The sequence below is a fragment of the Pieris brassicae genome, chromosome 3 (genome assembly GCF_905147105.1).
Source record: "Pieris brassicae chromosome 3, ilPieBrab1.1, whole genome shotgun sequence".
Classification (NCBI taxonomy): Eukaryota; Metazoa; Arthropoda; class Insecta; order Lepidoptera; family Pieridae; genus Pieris; species Pieris brassicae.
Window position 1 is genome coordinate 13,050,603 of NC_059667.1, and position 15,333 is coordinate 13,065,935.

General features: G+C 35.7%; 1 protein-coding gene across 14 annotated transcripts in view; it reads left to right on the top strand.

Moving 5' to 3' along the window:
- The window catches only part of LOC123706679 (dmX-like protein 2), a 50,755-nt gene that overhangs the window by 4,063 nt on the left and 31,359 nt on the right, over positions 1-15,333 (top strand). For 11 of the 14 annotated variants that reach the window (XM_045656004.1, XM_045655999.1, XM_045656008.1 and 8 more), the window contains exons 4-17: positions 4,673-4,746; positions 6,146-6,275; positions 6,906-7,026; positions 7,467-7,652; positions 8,833-8,960; positions 9,502-9,662; positions 9,870-9,942; positions 10,690-10,764; positions 11,394-11,577; positions 12,547-12,731; positions 12,922-13,026; positions 13,287-13,468; positions 13,728-13,842; positions 14,903-15,095. In XM_045656004.1, the coding sequence (XP_045511960.1) occupies positions 4,673-4,746; positions 6,146-6,275; positions 6,906-7,026; positions 7,467-7,652; positions 8,833-8,960; positions 9,502-9,662; positions 9,870-9,942; positions 10,690-10,764; positions 11,394-11,577; positions 12,547-12,731; positions 12,922-13,026; positions 13,287-13,468; positions 13,728-13,842; positions 14,903-15,095 (1,912 nt within the window). The remainder of the gene's footprint in view (positions 1-4,672; positions 4,747-6,145; positions 6,276-6,905; positions 7,027-7,466; positions 7,653-8,832; positions 8,961-9,501; positions 9,663-9,869; positions 9,943-10,689; positions 10,765-11,393; positions 11,578-12,546; positions 12,732-12,921; positions 13,027-13,286; positions 13,469-13,727; positions 13,843-14,902; positions 15,096-15,333) is intronic. The other 3 variants (XM_045656006.1, XM_045656011.1, XM_045656003.1) reach the window with 2 other exon arrangements.

Consider the following 15,333-nt stretch of genomic DNA (forward strand, 5'->3'; position numbering starts at 1 on the left):
CTATAAAAATACGGATAAAATATCGTAGATATTTTAAGTGATCTGTAAGCATGTGTTATGTCAAATAGGACTAGAAGACCGTTCACTTTTTAAACCTAAATGTTATAAAATATTTTTTATTAAAGCTACACAATTTAATAATTTCGTTTGTAATTTTGAGCACACCTTTGTTGCGTGACTGGTCCATATAGGTACAAAAATAATGCTTAATCACTAAAACGAAGAATGTTTTAATATATTTAAGTATTAACTGATTTAAAATATATGGGTACCTAGTCCAGCCATATGTTCTGTTAAATGAAAATGCATTTTATTTAATGAAGTAGGTAATGTAATCTTATAAAAATGTATAGCTATATATTTATTAAAGTCACAGCAAAAAAAAATTAATCTGCTTGGCCACGAATTTTTGGACTTTCGCACTGTTTCCAAGGGAAATTTCGACAATGCTTACTCCAAAGACTGTTGGCTGGGGAGCCCGAGAGGGGAGTTCGGGATTTACTCCAGCGTGGCAGATCAATATACAGGGAGATACCTTGTACCCGGTTAAGTATCTCTACTAAATATGAGCTCCATATATATGGCCGCCCGTCAAGGATAAACGATCAAATTAGTAAAAAAAAGTTAATGATCAGACTTTCTCGAGTCCATCAGATTAAGGTTGGCTAAGTTAGTTACATGCTAAGAAGTGTATATTTCACTAATCTGATAATTTGCAAGTGACGTAAAGAAAGGGGAGGGCTGCAAAATTGTAAAAAAAATCGTCATCTCGGAAGTGGCTGATTTTTTTTTATTTTGATCGAAATAATTCAAATAATTCCACAAGCCGAAGTAAGAAAAATTTGTCGATGAGTAATATTAACATAAAGTGTGTATTTTGTGGTGAAACTACTATGCAAAAATCTATAAAATTTACATTAGAAAAATATATAAATATTTTAGAATATCTTCGAGGTAAACCGCTTCTTCCGGTTAATGAATATTTAAAGCATTTTTTTTAATTGTTATAAAATAAATATTAGTTCTACTTGAACAACATACACTTTTTTCTATTTCCTGAGCTTATCAATTAATTAAGTACAATGATTTAATTTTTTTTTAATTATCAGATTAGGCGAATCCCTCTACATAATCGTCATATTATGAGACATCACGTCTAGGAGATAAAGTTTAACCATATATATCTTAACTAGGGAATGCAATCCCGATTCGAGATCGTGAGTTCGAGATACCGAAATTTTCGGGATCTCGTATAGTTAAAAAAAATCACATAACTGAATACGATGAAAACTGCATGTTTGTGATACTGAGGTTATTTAAAACAACATATTATTTGAAAGAAAACAAAAGCCTTTATCCTTTAATATTAATAACTAAACAAGTAACAATTTTAGTAACATGAACATAATCAAAACCAAAGTAGGTATAGCTCAAGGAGATTAAAAAGTAGTTACGGGTGATTTTGGAAGTAACTTCTTAAAAAACAAAGTGATTCAAGTGTGCTATCTGCTAACCGGCATCTAATGTCCGTTTGAATGCTATGTAATGTGCAATGTCGCGTGAAGCGTCCCGAGCGGATGTGTGTCGAATCGCTGACCATTGCAGCCCATTCCCGTCAATCTCAAACGGGATCTCGTCATACTAAGCTTCGGGATTGATCCCGAAAAATTACACGGGATCTCGCGAGATCGAGTTTTTTTTTGCATATTCTAATAACGACCGCGAGTTTCCGTCACATGTAAATCGTCAGATTATTAGATGAGAGCCTTTTTTTAGGTTCACTTAACACCCCTTTAGAAAATCTGACGCGCTCGATAACTTTTTTTTTCATTTTCAACCCTACGTACGACCACCCTCACCACTCAAACAATCAGATTAACATACGTACATTATTAAAAATACGTAGGACATTGATGCTATCAATATCTGAAGCGCTTGAGTATGTCCATGGCACAGTATTTTTTACATTTTTGAAAGTCTCTATAGCCGCTCCCCCCAAAGAGATATACATTATATTATGTCCTTACATATGAAATTGGCGTTTTGTATGGGAGGAACAAAAAGTCGATATATCGAATATAATATATTTAATTAATCAAAGTATGAACCATTGTTTTCTATGCACTTTTGCCATGTCATAGGTAGTTCATTGATCCCTTTACTAAAAAAAAACAGTCGGACGGGAATCAATAAAATCTGCTCCATCAGAGTTAAATTTTTTTCCCTTGCAAGAAGTTGTCCAAATTTCGAAAAAAATGGTAATCTGTTGGAGCAAGGTCCGGGGAGTACGTAGGATGTCATTGACATTCCAATTGAAACTCTTATAATTTGGTAGCCGTCTGTTGTGCAGTGTGTGGTCTAGCGTTGTCGTGAAGTAGCAGTGGCGTGGAGCGATTGACCAGCCTAGGTTGCTTAGCCGCTAGCTTTTCCATCATGGTTTGCAATTGCTGACAATAGACATCTGCCATAATAGTCTGGCCAGATTTGAGAAAACTGCAATGAACAATACCGGCACTAGTCCACCAAACGCTTACAAGTAACTTTTTTGGGATTAATTTTCGCTTGGGGCAGGATTTGGCTGGCTGGCCAGGATCCAACCATTGCGCTGAGCGCTTCCGATTATCGTAAAAAATCCATTTTTCATCACAGGTAATGATTCGGTTTAAAATACCTTCATTATTGTGCCGGTTCAGTAATGTAACGCAGCAGTCGACTCGCGTTTGCCGGTTTGCTTCAGTCAATTCGTGAGGTACCCACTTTTCAAGCTTTTTAATCTTCCCAATTTGTTTCAAGTGAATTAAAATAGTTTTATCACTAACACCGCAGCCTGCAGCTAACTCGGACGTGGTTTGCGATGGATCCGCTTCCACAATAGCCTTCAATACTTCATTATCAACTTGGATCTCAGGCCGTCCACGGGGCTTGTTCTGCAGGTCGAAATTTTCAGAACGAAAACGTTGGAACCAAAAACTAACTGTGTTTTCTTTTGCAACATGACCGGCATACTCATCATTCACCCTTCGAGTCGTTTCCGCAGCACTAGTGCCACGGCGGAACTCGTACTCGTAAATAATGCGATACTTTAAGTTTTCCATTTTGTAAAATGAGTGACGCAAACAGAAGAAAAAAACAAATGTATGACGGTCATCGAAGCACAAATACACGAGTAAATAGCTGTACAAATTTGAATTTGAAATTCCTAACCAAAGAGGAGGTATTTGAGGTCAAAGTGGCCAGTACGACAAAACGCCAATTTCATATGTAAGGACCTAATATAACATTTTTTTTCTTATAATGACCTAAGCTTCGCAACTCAATAGGTCTCTATGACGCTCGAGTAAATCCCCATTTAGCATCGTGGGCTCCCCTACTGTGTATCTTGATACACTTTGGGTCTTCACTCCTTTTTCACAAAAATGTAGTTTTGACCACGTGGTTCCTTTCCGACCACTTGAGCGGCTTCTTTAGAACTGTGACCGTACACTTTATCATTTTGCTTCTTGTAGTGCTCTTTATTCGTGAAAATTGTTTCATCTGGACTGGATTTCTGTGCTTATCACCTGCGTATCGCGACAGAAGGCGTTTCATCGATCCACTCTATTTAATTGTAAAGACTGATTTAGGGCATGTCCAGTATGATATGGCGCAAAATTGAAAGAAGTTTTTAAAATAATATGCGTGTTCCAAATTCTAAATAATTAAAAAGTTGAAAAAGAAGAAAACTTTTTATGTAACAGTATTTATGGCCAGACTATTTATAAACACCTAACGACAGTGTGTTATCCTAACAAAATTATATAATTTTTTGTCCATATCGATCCAGTGCCATATTAAAAATAAATAGGCAATTCATTCTGGAAGTGTTTTAAACGTTAGGGAAAAAACATATTGGATTTAGACGGGAGTCATAGTGTCTACTCTGAACCTGTCCCTATGAAACTGATAATAATGGAACCTATATTCTTCGGACGTTGAATATTTTTTTTTACTTTGTAGTCCATTCTTCATTCAAATTCGTTAGTATTGATATTAATCCTTATCATTTGATTTACGTCTTGAAAAGATATGTCAAAAATTCAACCCTGTTAATATTGAACTTGCACAGACTATTTCAGAAGTAAACGACCTTCCTGGCAAATTTCCAGTTACTCCTCCAGTTTCTGTTTTATCGATTTCTCTATTTTAGGTCGGATTTTTTAATTTCAAGACACGAACTTAGCGCTGTCGAACTTCGTCCTATTAACAATAAAACTTTTATGAAACGCGATCTTGACATATTGAATGAAAACTATTGTTTTCAGACCGTGTCATAGGCACACTGTAGAATTTTATAATTCTATTTTCATATGGTGTACCAGAAACAGCAATGAAATAAAAGTAATTTATCTTCTAGTTATACTGTTTCTTATTCTTTAATAATAATTACAAATTCTTTATTTGCAACGAAAAGAAATAATTCAAATCCAAATAATATGTGCTTCCAAAGGTTAGAGTGATATGTATAACAGTCTCTTCTGCAAAATAAATGGGAAGAATTGATGAGAGATTGCCGTATCGACTAAATATCTAAATATATGTGCTCATGGTACGGAACGGTCGGTTAGCAAAGCATTGTTATGCCCGCCATTACATATTCTATTGTTTATATTTATTTCTATGGTAAATATTTCAGCTAGCTCCGGCGTAACGTTTCAAATCGGCGGCGACAAAGATGACAAGCCAAAGCAAGCTGAAGAGGATGAACCGGTGAGAAATGATTTGTTAGCACTGATAAGAAGCAGATATCATTGTGACACGTATCACGCGTTTGATTTACTATTGATAAAATTATCGTGAAGCATGCAAATGTTTCGTATTAGCTAAGTGTATTGTATTGCGGGTAATTAGTAAAATTAGTTTTATATTTTTATGGTCGTGGTATGACGATAGGGGCAGAGACTGTTGTAACCTAAAAAATGTTCGTATCCATTATATCTACACAACATTACCATAATTTTATTTCAGGCAGAACTAATCCTATTAGCTAAAGGGAGAAAGTATTATTAGTGATTATGTGATGACCCAGTAAAACATGTACTTAATGTTGAAATTTTAACCTGACTACCATTTTGTAAAAGGGCCGTTTTGTTGACTGTGATCATTGACCAGGTTGTCAAAATCACGACAAAAGTATATGCATTTAAAATAGTATATACTTTACAAATTGAAACATTTAATACCATAATATCAATCGCTAGTGATGTGGTCATATTACCTATTACATTAAAATAGATTAGAGAGTATTAGAGAGAGTAATAGACCATGTCAATCAAAATATCACTCCCGGGTAAGATATCGTTGATAAGATAAAACGCATTGGATTGTCTTACATTCCTTTACAAGAAACAAGCCGTTATAACAAATATATCGTCTGCAGGAACTAGATAATAACGGGAAAAACAGTACTAAAGAATTTCCTCTTCGTACGACGTATTCAGTCTAGTTTACATATTTGTCAACCTTAATTTTTCCTAAATAATAGTTTCAGGCTAATTTGAAATCGATGAACTTATGTTATCACGTGACTGAACTATTCCTTAATGATCTTTTAAGCGTTTCATATAATTACAGACTTTTTTTGACTTTGACTAGAAAAACATATTTAGGTTGCAAAATTTATTGCTCTATTTAAGACTTATCTAACGTGTTCTAAGCAAGACGATTTAAATGTATAATCGTAAAGTTTTTTAAATCCAATCACACTAATCTTTGGGAAGCCACTGGTATGAGTAAGCAAGTAACGGGGGTTTAGTCAAGGTGACTTAACAGTAGTGTATGTAGAAAGTCGAAAACTTAATATATATGAAAATGACAAATCTTATCTAAGCCCCCTGGACTGGTTATGAGGGAGTAATTATGATTATTCGCACATAATAACGCTTCAGGAAGCTGCTTGTAAAAGCAATTTTTTATTAATTCCTTTTTCAACACACAAAATAGGAAAGTGTGTCGTGTCACGTGCCTATTATTAGATTGAAAATGTCTATCGACCAATCACAATGCGTTTTTTTGTTGTATTTTTACAATATTAGATGATACACCCCCGATGTGATTAGCTAAGGATTGTTTTCTCTTAGTTCATGATTTCAATCTCCTATTTGTACAGGGTTGGTTGTGTGTTTGGCAATGCCACACGGCCACACCGGCTCATCACCTTGCGTTTTCACCAGACGGAGTGCTCTTCGCGACCTCCGGGATGAATGATAGACTTGTAAAGATATGGTATCAGAACAAAGGTATGTTAAAATATCTTAATGTTATCTTTATTCGATAATCTTACAAATTTGATATGTAATAATTAGTAAACCTTTGGTATTGGATTTGTTAAAAAAGAACATCAATTAAAAGCTTTTAACTGGATTTGAGAGTTTGACACATCTCTACCAATATTATAAAGAGAAAAGATTTGTTTGTTTGTTTTCATTGAATAGGCTCTAAAACTACAGCAATGTTTGAAAATTTCTTTCACAATTTGAACCCTACGTTATCTGTGATGAACATAGGCTATATATTCTAAAAAGTTCTGATTCTGTATGACATAACGATTGGGATACATGCCAAGGAAATACCAATAAAAATTTTCGAAATCTCTAATGACAATAGAGCGAAGTGATGTACTAAAGTATTATAAAAGACATCAATTTCTACCAAAAAATATGCGAGACCATGTGCCAATAAAAATGTGAAAGTCTATTTACCTCTTTGGGCGACCGAATTAATGCGACTGGAACCACAGCACAGCTAGTTACTTATAATATGGTATATCCAGTAAGCTTGTTCCCCACACTATGTAACTAAGATTTCTATCACATATGTCATTTATGGGGTAAATAATATAAACGTAAGTTATATACCATAATTTTTAGTATTGGTTCAAACGCAAGGGGAACACTCGCCGCCGGAACTCAACTACACCTTCATCTACGTCGCACATCCGAGGGCCGTCACCCACCTCTCGTGGAGGAAGACTAGCAAATACATGCCGAAGTGAGTATTTAAAAACTATTCTTAATCTAATCTGAAAATATTTAAATTATGTATTATGGTACGTTTAAGTAAATAAAATTTTAAATCCTTAAAGTGCGGAGTAGATACAGTTTTTAAAAAAACACGATGTACACTTATGAACACAAAAAAAAAATATATATACATTAAATGGTTCTAATTTTACATTTACTGCCAGTTCTCAAATCAAGGGCGTAGAACGGAAGAGACTGGCAATAAACTCTCCGCCACTCTTATTACTCGCCAAGGTTTTTTTTTTGTATTTTTAAATAATGTTATAATAGACGCATTACTTACATAATACATACGTAATATAAGCTAATTTCGAAACCAATTGCGATCTACCTGAGGCACTATATTAATTTATGAGCCCATATAATCATTAAATATTTCTATTATTAATTCGACGTTAATTGTTACAGAGGCAGCGTGGGCAACGTACTAGTGACGTCATGCGTTGACAATATCTGCCGCGTGTGGGCGGAAACGTTATTGCCAGAAGATGAATGGGGCGGTTGTGTCACCGCCCATTCTCGTTCCCCACCCCGGAGACAACGCGCTACACACCGGCATAAACATCGATTCATGCAACGTTTGAAGCATATGAAGTAAGTTTTTACTCGTGAAGACAAAATGATTAATTTTCGTCCGGCTCTAAGGACCACAATGTACGTTTGTAAATGTGTACATGTGTGTGTAAGATGGAACGCTTTATATATGCAAAAAGGTTCAAATATTTACGAAAAAAAATGAAATAACTTATTCGGCTATGCTGTGTGATGGTGTGACAGTGAGTGTGTGTATGTGGGGTGTGCTGCTTTTGATGCAGGTGATTTAGCGCTGATGGATATTTTTAATACCCCTTTTAAGCATATTCTGCGATTGCTTAAACAAGTGATGGCTTAAATAAAGGTCGTTGTAATTTCCGGGCTGTCCGATACAAAACTGAGCTTTTGCATAGTTGGTGTTGATGTGTGGAACGTGAAACAAAGCATGATAAATGCATGCATAATATTTTATCACCGTATTAGGAAATGTTCAACAAATAAATAATTTGTTGCTTTAACTAAATAAAGTACAAACAAAGCAGTTTCATATAACTTAAGATTAACTTGTTGTAGATCCCACCTAATCCAGTTGGACAGCTACTATGTTAAACTAATTTTTTTATTGAGATGTACTGTATCCGTGCAGTTGTAGTGCATGTGTTTGTGGATTTTGAAATATCACATAGTTAACTTACAAAATTAGAGAGAACCAGGGATCTGTATATGAACAGTGTGTGGATTTCCAAAGGTCTGTTTCTATGGCAACAGAAATGTGTCGAATGCTAGCGAAAGCCGGCTCGTTAGAACTTTGCTATTTATATATATTTGTAGACATCAGAGTCCTGATCAATTCTTAAAGATACAGGCATTGGAGATGTGGTGTTGGAGGAGAATCTTGCGAGTAACATGCACTGAATACAGAACCATTAAGTCCATTCTCAATCAACTATAAAGCAACGCGAGTGTCGACTATCATTTATAAACGGGCGCTTAGCTACTTCGGCCATATTGCCAAGAAAGAACTAAATAGTCTTGACAAGTTGGTAATGGTAGGGAGGAGTGATGGGTAGGAGAAGTCTGGATCTCAATTATGGGTCTCAACATCCTTAATGTACTGAGACAAGCTGAGTAGAGAGTGGTATGCAGGCAGCAAGTCGACGTATCGCTTAGGGCTTTTCAGGACAGGCACGGCCTTTAGTAATGAAGTTTACGAAGAAGAAGTCCATTTCCTTCTTTGCAGAACGTGTTTCCACATCAGACGTACGGCCCAATCTTCGAAGCAGCCGGGCGCTCCAATCCCCACGCTTCCTTCCACGTACAGCGCCCACGACTTCCACAACTCCTACCATGCTACGTCTTATACTGCTGGTTCGTAATTTTCTTCAAATTAATGGAAGTACAACTAGTCTTTTTTTAAATTTTTTAACTTGTAATTTTGACTGAAAAGTGTAGCTAATAGCTTTTTGGTAAAAAAAAACATAAACTCTCTGTGTTTTCTACAAAGTGTACTATGGTGAGTGTTCTGAAGAACTGTTTAGGTTAATCCCTCGTTTCAACATCGTACGAGCTGTATCAATTCAAAATTTCATCAGCATCACCTTCATGTACACCACAAGGACTATCTTCCACATTCCGCTTCACAAGACACTTTCTTTTGAGAACTGTAGAATCGACTCTCGGTGGGGCTCTTCCCTGAGAGATACGACCAACTAGTTAAAGTAAGAGGCTCCTCTTTCAAAGGCCGGCAACGCGCCCACAAAAAATGGTAGTCCTGTAAGCTCGTTTGCCCCCCCCCCCTCTACTACAAAAAAAAAAACAAAAAGTTCAGTAGCAAAAACAAAGCAAAGTATACATTGCAACAACAAGAAGTTTTTTTTACATCCAGATAATTTTATGAAATTGTATTTAGGTCTCCACTTCCACCTAGCAGCTTCAATAAATGCGGAAACAGACATACCACTAGTGCCATCTCTTTCTGGCGGTGGAAGGTTCATCCTTCACTGGCTTCATAATAAGGAAATGCACTTCACGAGTCAAGCTGAAGCCATATTACACGATCTAACAAAAAAAGTTGGTAGACATTAATACTTATTTATTTTAAATATGTATTAGAGAATTGTATGAATTACAGAGTATCATTTTTATGCATACGATTGTGGATTAATTATACTTAAATAAAATAAAAAACTTTATAACTAACAATGTGTTAGAATGATCAAGCTACGAGATGTGCTTTATTTACTTAGTGAGTTTCATATATAAACTTGCCAATTACAGATATTAGACAAAGAAGAAACTGAAGAAGGTTCGGCGTCAGATCAAACACAGCCGGATGGAGAAAATTACGAAAGTATGGCCCAGTTTTATTAACACACTCACCATCAACATCGCATACAGATCCTTTAGCTTTAGATTAGCTTTTACGTGTACTCACAAAGCAATAAACGAAAAAAGGAAAAACTATATTTCTATAGGCTATGCATTTTAAACTGAGTCGTCGAGCAATAAATCGGTAGAAATGTGCACGAAATGCAACCCTTTATCGATACTTAGCTACACTCGGGGTCAATGCGTCATCGTCACCTTCATTAGCTGACTCCTGATTGGTTGCTACGAATAAAGGTTGTTGTTTTTTTATAAATATATATATATTTTTTTTGTTATCACTATTTCTTTGTGTATATACACACATAGTGATATCAACGCTCAAGCTCGGGCTGTTCACAATTCACAAGTTTTTAAAAGAATTGAATACTGACCTAGAGAAAAAAGTTTGCCTCAATTTCAATAATCCACGAGTACTTCTGCAATTCTTACGCACATCACTACACATCTCCATAAGACGTGTTAGTGCGAGCGAGACGGACAGCTAAATATGATGAGCGAAGTCTCAGTTCATAATGCGTCGACTATAGTGTATTTCTTATAGGATCTATAAAGTAGTTACGCAGTAGGGGAAGCTTTCAGTCTGCGTCAAATAATGAAGACAAAATCTTAATTTCATCAAAACTGGTTAGCTATTAGCGTAAAAGCATAGTAAAAGAATTTATGTAATAGAATTGTGCTTCGATTTGAATGCTTATTTCATGCTGCTAAGTAGGACATAGGCGACCGAGTCAGCATTTGACTAAAGGACTGTCTGAAGACAACAGCAATAGTGACGAACAAGCAGGTAACTATGCTTCAACGCTTTAGTAATAGGCAGGAGTCATCTCACTAGGACCTTATACAAATTTGTATAAAAATTAACTCAAAGTAATCATGTATTGGCATTCTAAAACTCGTGAAAAAATTAACTAGTCAATGCTTTTTTCTAAATATAATCACTTGTAGGGTAGGAAATAAAACAAGTATAGTATACGTCAACGATAAAAGTAATGTTGTCGAAATTATGAAATTGGTTCAAGGGGCTCCTCCAGAGGAATCTTAATATAAATGATTATGTATACATAAGATATTGAGCAGTGTTGTCCTAGCGGCTTCAGCATGCGACTCTCATCTGAGGTCGTAGGTTCGACCCCGGCTGTGCATCAATGGACTTTCTTTCTATGTGTGCTTTAACTTGCTCTCGAACGGCGATGCAAAACATCGTGAGGAAACCGGCTTGTCTTGGACCGAAACAAGAGGCTGATCACCTACTTGCCTATTAGATTGACTAATGATCATGAAACAGATACAGACATCTGAGGCCCAGACCTAAAAAGCATGTAGCGGCACTGATTATTATTATTTATACCTAATATATTGACGTATAGTTTGCTTGATAAACTTTGGAAAACTGAACAAATTTTTGAATTACAGGAAATGGCAACAGTCACCCAAGCCTTTCTAATACGACGTCCATCAACTCGATAGCGACGGATGTGACGTGTACACATTTACCGGACTCCCTGGACGCCAAAATTGAGGCATTGTTACGAGATTGGCATCAAAGCCCCGATCTACTGTTCTCGATACACCCTGTGGACGGTAGTTTTCTTATATGGTGAGTTTTTTATTCTAACTCACTTATAGTACCATGCTTCAAAAATTTAAAATCACCATAATTTTCATATCATACAATACATGAGACGTTTTTTTTTTTAAATTAAATACATGCCCTTGCGTGATATGTTAATGGTGTTGGTGGTTGATGGTGATAAAATGGTCTCTTTCATTTCGTTCAGTTGACAGGTCATTGTCAACACACAGCCTTTTCCGTATCGCCTCGACGTCCGTCATTCCACAACTGAGCGTTTTCTAAGGCCGGTTTAGTCACGCACGCTATGTGGAACCAGCTGCCCACTGAAGTATTTCCGAACCAATTCGACTTAGGGTCCTTCAAGAAAAGAGCGTACAAATTCTTGAAAGGCCGGCATGCACTTGCGAGCCTTTTGGCAATGTGAGTGTCCATGGGCGGCGGTATCCCTTAATATCAGGTGAGCCTCTTGCCCGTTTGCCTCCTATTACATAAAGAAAGCTTAAAAATATAATTATTTTCTTAACTAGTACACACATTAAACGTTCTTATAAAAAATATACTTGAGAATAATGATGATCCAGTGGCGTTTTATAGCTATATGGGTCTTGGCCAGAGGTTGCATCCGTTTGATCATTTTTATTTCATAGACGTTTAGTGAGTAGGCCTTCTGTCTCACACATGTCGTCGATTTATGACGATGTTTTAATTCACCGTACGTGCGAGTGTTAGGTGCGCACATAGGCAGAAATTGCCATGGTGTATATGACCTCAGGGATGAGAGTCAACTGCTGAAACAACTCGGCCTACAGTGCTTTACTTTGGACAGCCTGAAAGTTAACATTTTGTTATTAATCTTTTAACATAATACATTATATTATATGACTAAGATTTCATTTGCTTTTAACAAAACTTCAAGAACCACTTCTAGTTCAAACTTTAAAATTAGTATGTATGATTTTCTTAATCGTGTAAAGTTATAACTAACCCTTTCAGGGTATGTGAGTGGTTAGATGAGTTACAAGCGGGGGCAATACGGCAAGCCCAAGTGTCCTTTTCGGCACGAATACCTTCCGCGTTTCCTCTCGGAGACGCCACTACCATGTGTACGCCGGCCGCACTGTACCACGCAGCGGCTCAACCACTCTACGTGCGACATAGGACAAAACCAGTTAATACTGGTAAGATTCCAGGATTTTTTTATTTCCAGAATGTTCTAGGTTTTATCAAATATTCAGCAATTAGCCTTAAAGGGCTCATGATATATTATCGAATCACGGTGTATATTTTTATATATGTCCAGAAGAAGATTAATATAATGATTAATATAATAATTCTGAAATATTTAATTCGTTTCTTTAAAATATCTAGGCCAACAGCCAGAAACAGTTACTACGCCACTTGCGAGTGTTCAAGAAGAAAAAGAAGAAAATGAATGGCCTCAAAATGATCAAAATGCGGAAAATCAAGAAAATGGTAAGTTATAAAAACTCTTTTGTCCGTGTCAAAAATAATTTATTAATATGAAAATACTTGTTTGATATCTAATACCTAATACTGGCTGTATTATTATTATAATTAATTATAATATATTGAACTATAATTGAGAGTACTGAGAACTGTAACGTTTAATATAAAATTGCATTGTTTTCTTTAATTGTGATGATTTAAAAGCCATCCTATATTATTCCTAATAGCATAAAATTTATTAGTTATTAAATTTATAATTTTTTTAGGAGCAAGAGAAGAGAATAACAACGATATGAAAAGGAAAACAAGTGTCGCAACCGAAGATATAGAGAATCAAGACAGTGATGTTTTAGAGTCGGCTCCTGTGATATCTATGGTCACTAACCACACAAATGGAACGCTCAATCTATGGCAGTTGACTTTTGACGATAAATCTAAATTTTCTCAAGTGAGTATTCCTTCTTCCATACTTTTAAGTCTAATAGCTATGGAATATTTACACGGATTTTCTTGTCTACCGGGTTAACGAAATTGTGTCATCTCCCTGCTACTATAAACTATCACAAAAATATGCAAAACCGTGATGCCCTTGTCTTGTATTGTGTATGTTTTTCATTGTCTGTGTATATATGTCTATTTAAAAATGTCCTGCAAGATTTTAAAATTTTAATGACTTGTAAGTTTTATCAATATTATTTTAATTTTAGGTACTGTCAATCGGTCACGCTTCAAGAGCATCAGGTCACAGGTTCAGAGTGAATGACATCACGTGCCATCCAGTATTACCTTTGTTGCTCACTACGAGTCACCACAACATATCTGGTAAGTTATAAAAACCAACTACATCATCCTCAGAAAAAGTAGACGTAAAACAGAAGACGATATATTACAGATTTTGTAGACGATATTTGAAATCGCTAAAGTGTAGTAAAACTTTTGTACCTTGAAAACTTTAGCCGTTAGGTGTTTTGTTTGTTTTGCACCTGATTGCATCTAATACCAATCCCATTTGTCCCTCCTCTCAGAAGAACGCGATTTGGCTAAAAGTCACAGCTATCCAGATTGAGCATTCTGATAAACAAGCTAGAGCTGGATATCCATACTTGCTCCCTTACACTTTGAAATGATTTTCCTTTTTCTTTAGTTTTAATAATTTATTATTTATTTCTTCGTGTATGTTATGTTTGCTTATAAATGCTTGTCACACAATAAATATTGTATTTAATTGAAGTGAAACTTCTTTATCGGCGTTGGAATTTTTTACCGTCAAATTATTCGGTTACGCGTCACATTTTTCCGTTACGCGCCATATTTTTCTTGTCCCTACCATGGTTGATTCGAAAAGATTCGAAGCCATTAATAACAAAAATATATAATAACGATAACAATAATAGTAATAATTGTATTACAATTCATGAAATTCTGTAATAATCTTAGTAGTAATAAGGTAAAATGAAATAATTGTATTAACTTTATTTAAGCAATTTCTGTAAAGTTGGATAAAGGAGATCAATTTTTCGAAAAATTAGTTCATAAAGAAGTTTCCTTTCTTTCGTGTGCACATTAGTACACGTACCCTTTTTTTGTACCAATGTATCAATGTGCCGAGCGTTGGCAAGATTCAAAAAAAATATCCTGACAGTAAAAATCTACCTGTTCACCTATCAAATTAGGCTCTGCTGTAACAAATATAAATATCATGGGTATCCCTAAAATAATAACACTTTTCTCTCTTTCAAACTCTATGTTCTATTGTTCTAACTTCTCTTTTTTATTGTCAGAAGTGAAGAAGAAGTGCCTTGATCTTGGCCGATGTAATTTACTTACCTCACCAAGATCGCTAAGTTGAAGGTGATGGTGAAATATTAAAAAAAATCCACAGATGAAGCGCGAGACGTAGCTCCGACGGACGATCAATTTGCAGCGGGTGGTCTTTGTTCAGAACTAATAATGTGGCGCGTGGAATGCGTGGGACCGTTAGGCAAGTCTGGTGGTGTGTCTGAATTGGCGCGTGTTAATTCACCCCATTTGTCCGCATTTAGTAATGTTGCCTGGCTGCCTACGTTGCTCCCGAGGTGAGTTTCTAGAATTTATGGCTCACATAAAGAAGAAAAAAGTTAATCTGAATGAATTGAATTGTCCTCTTTCTTTGTTATAAATTTGTTTTGGTCTCCAAAACATATCATTTATATCTGTGTTCTCACATAAACCAACGACAATTGTTATCTTTGGTTTGATAGAAATTTGATGACCTTTTTTATAGTTTTGTATAATATTTATCAATTTACCAAAATAAGTGAGATGCAGTCCAGG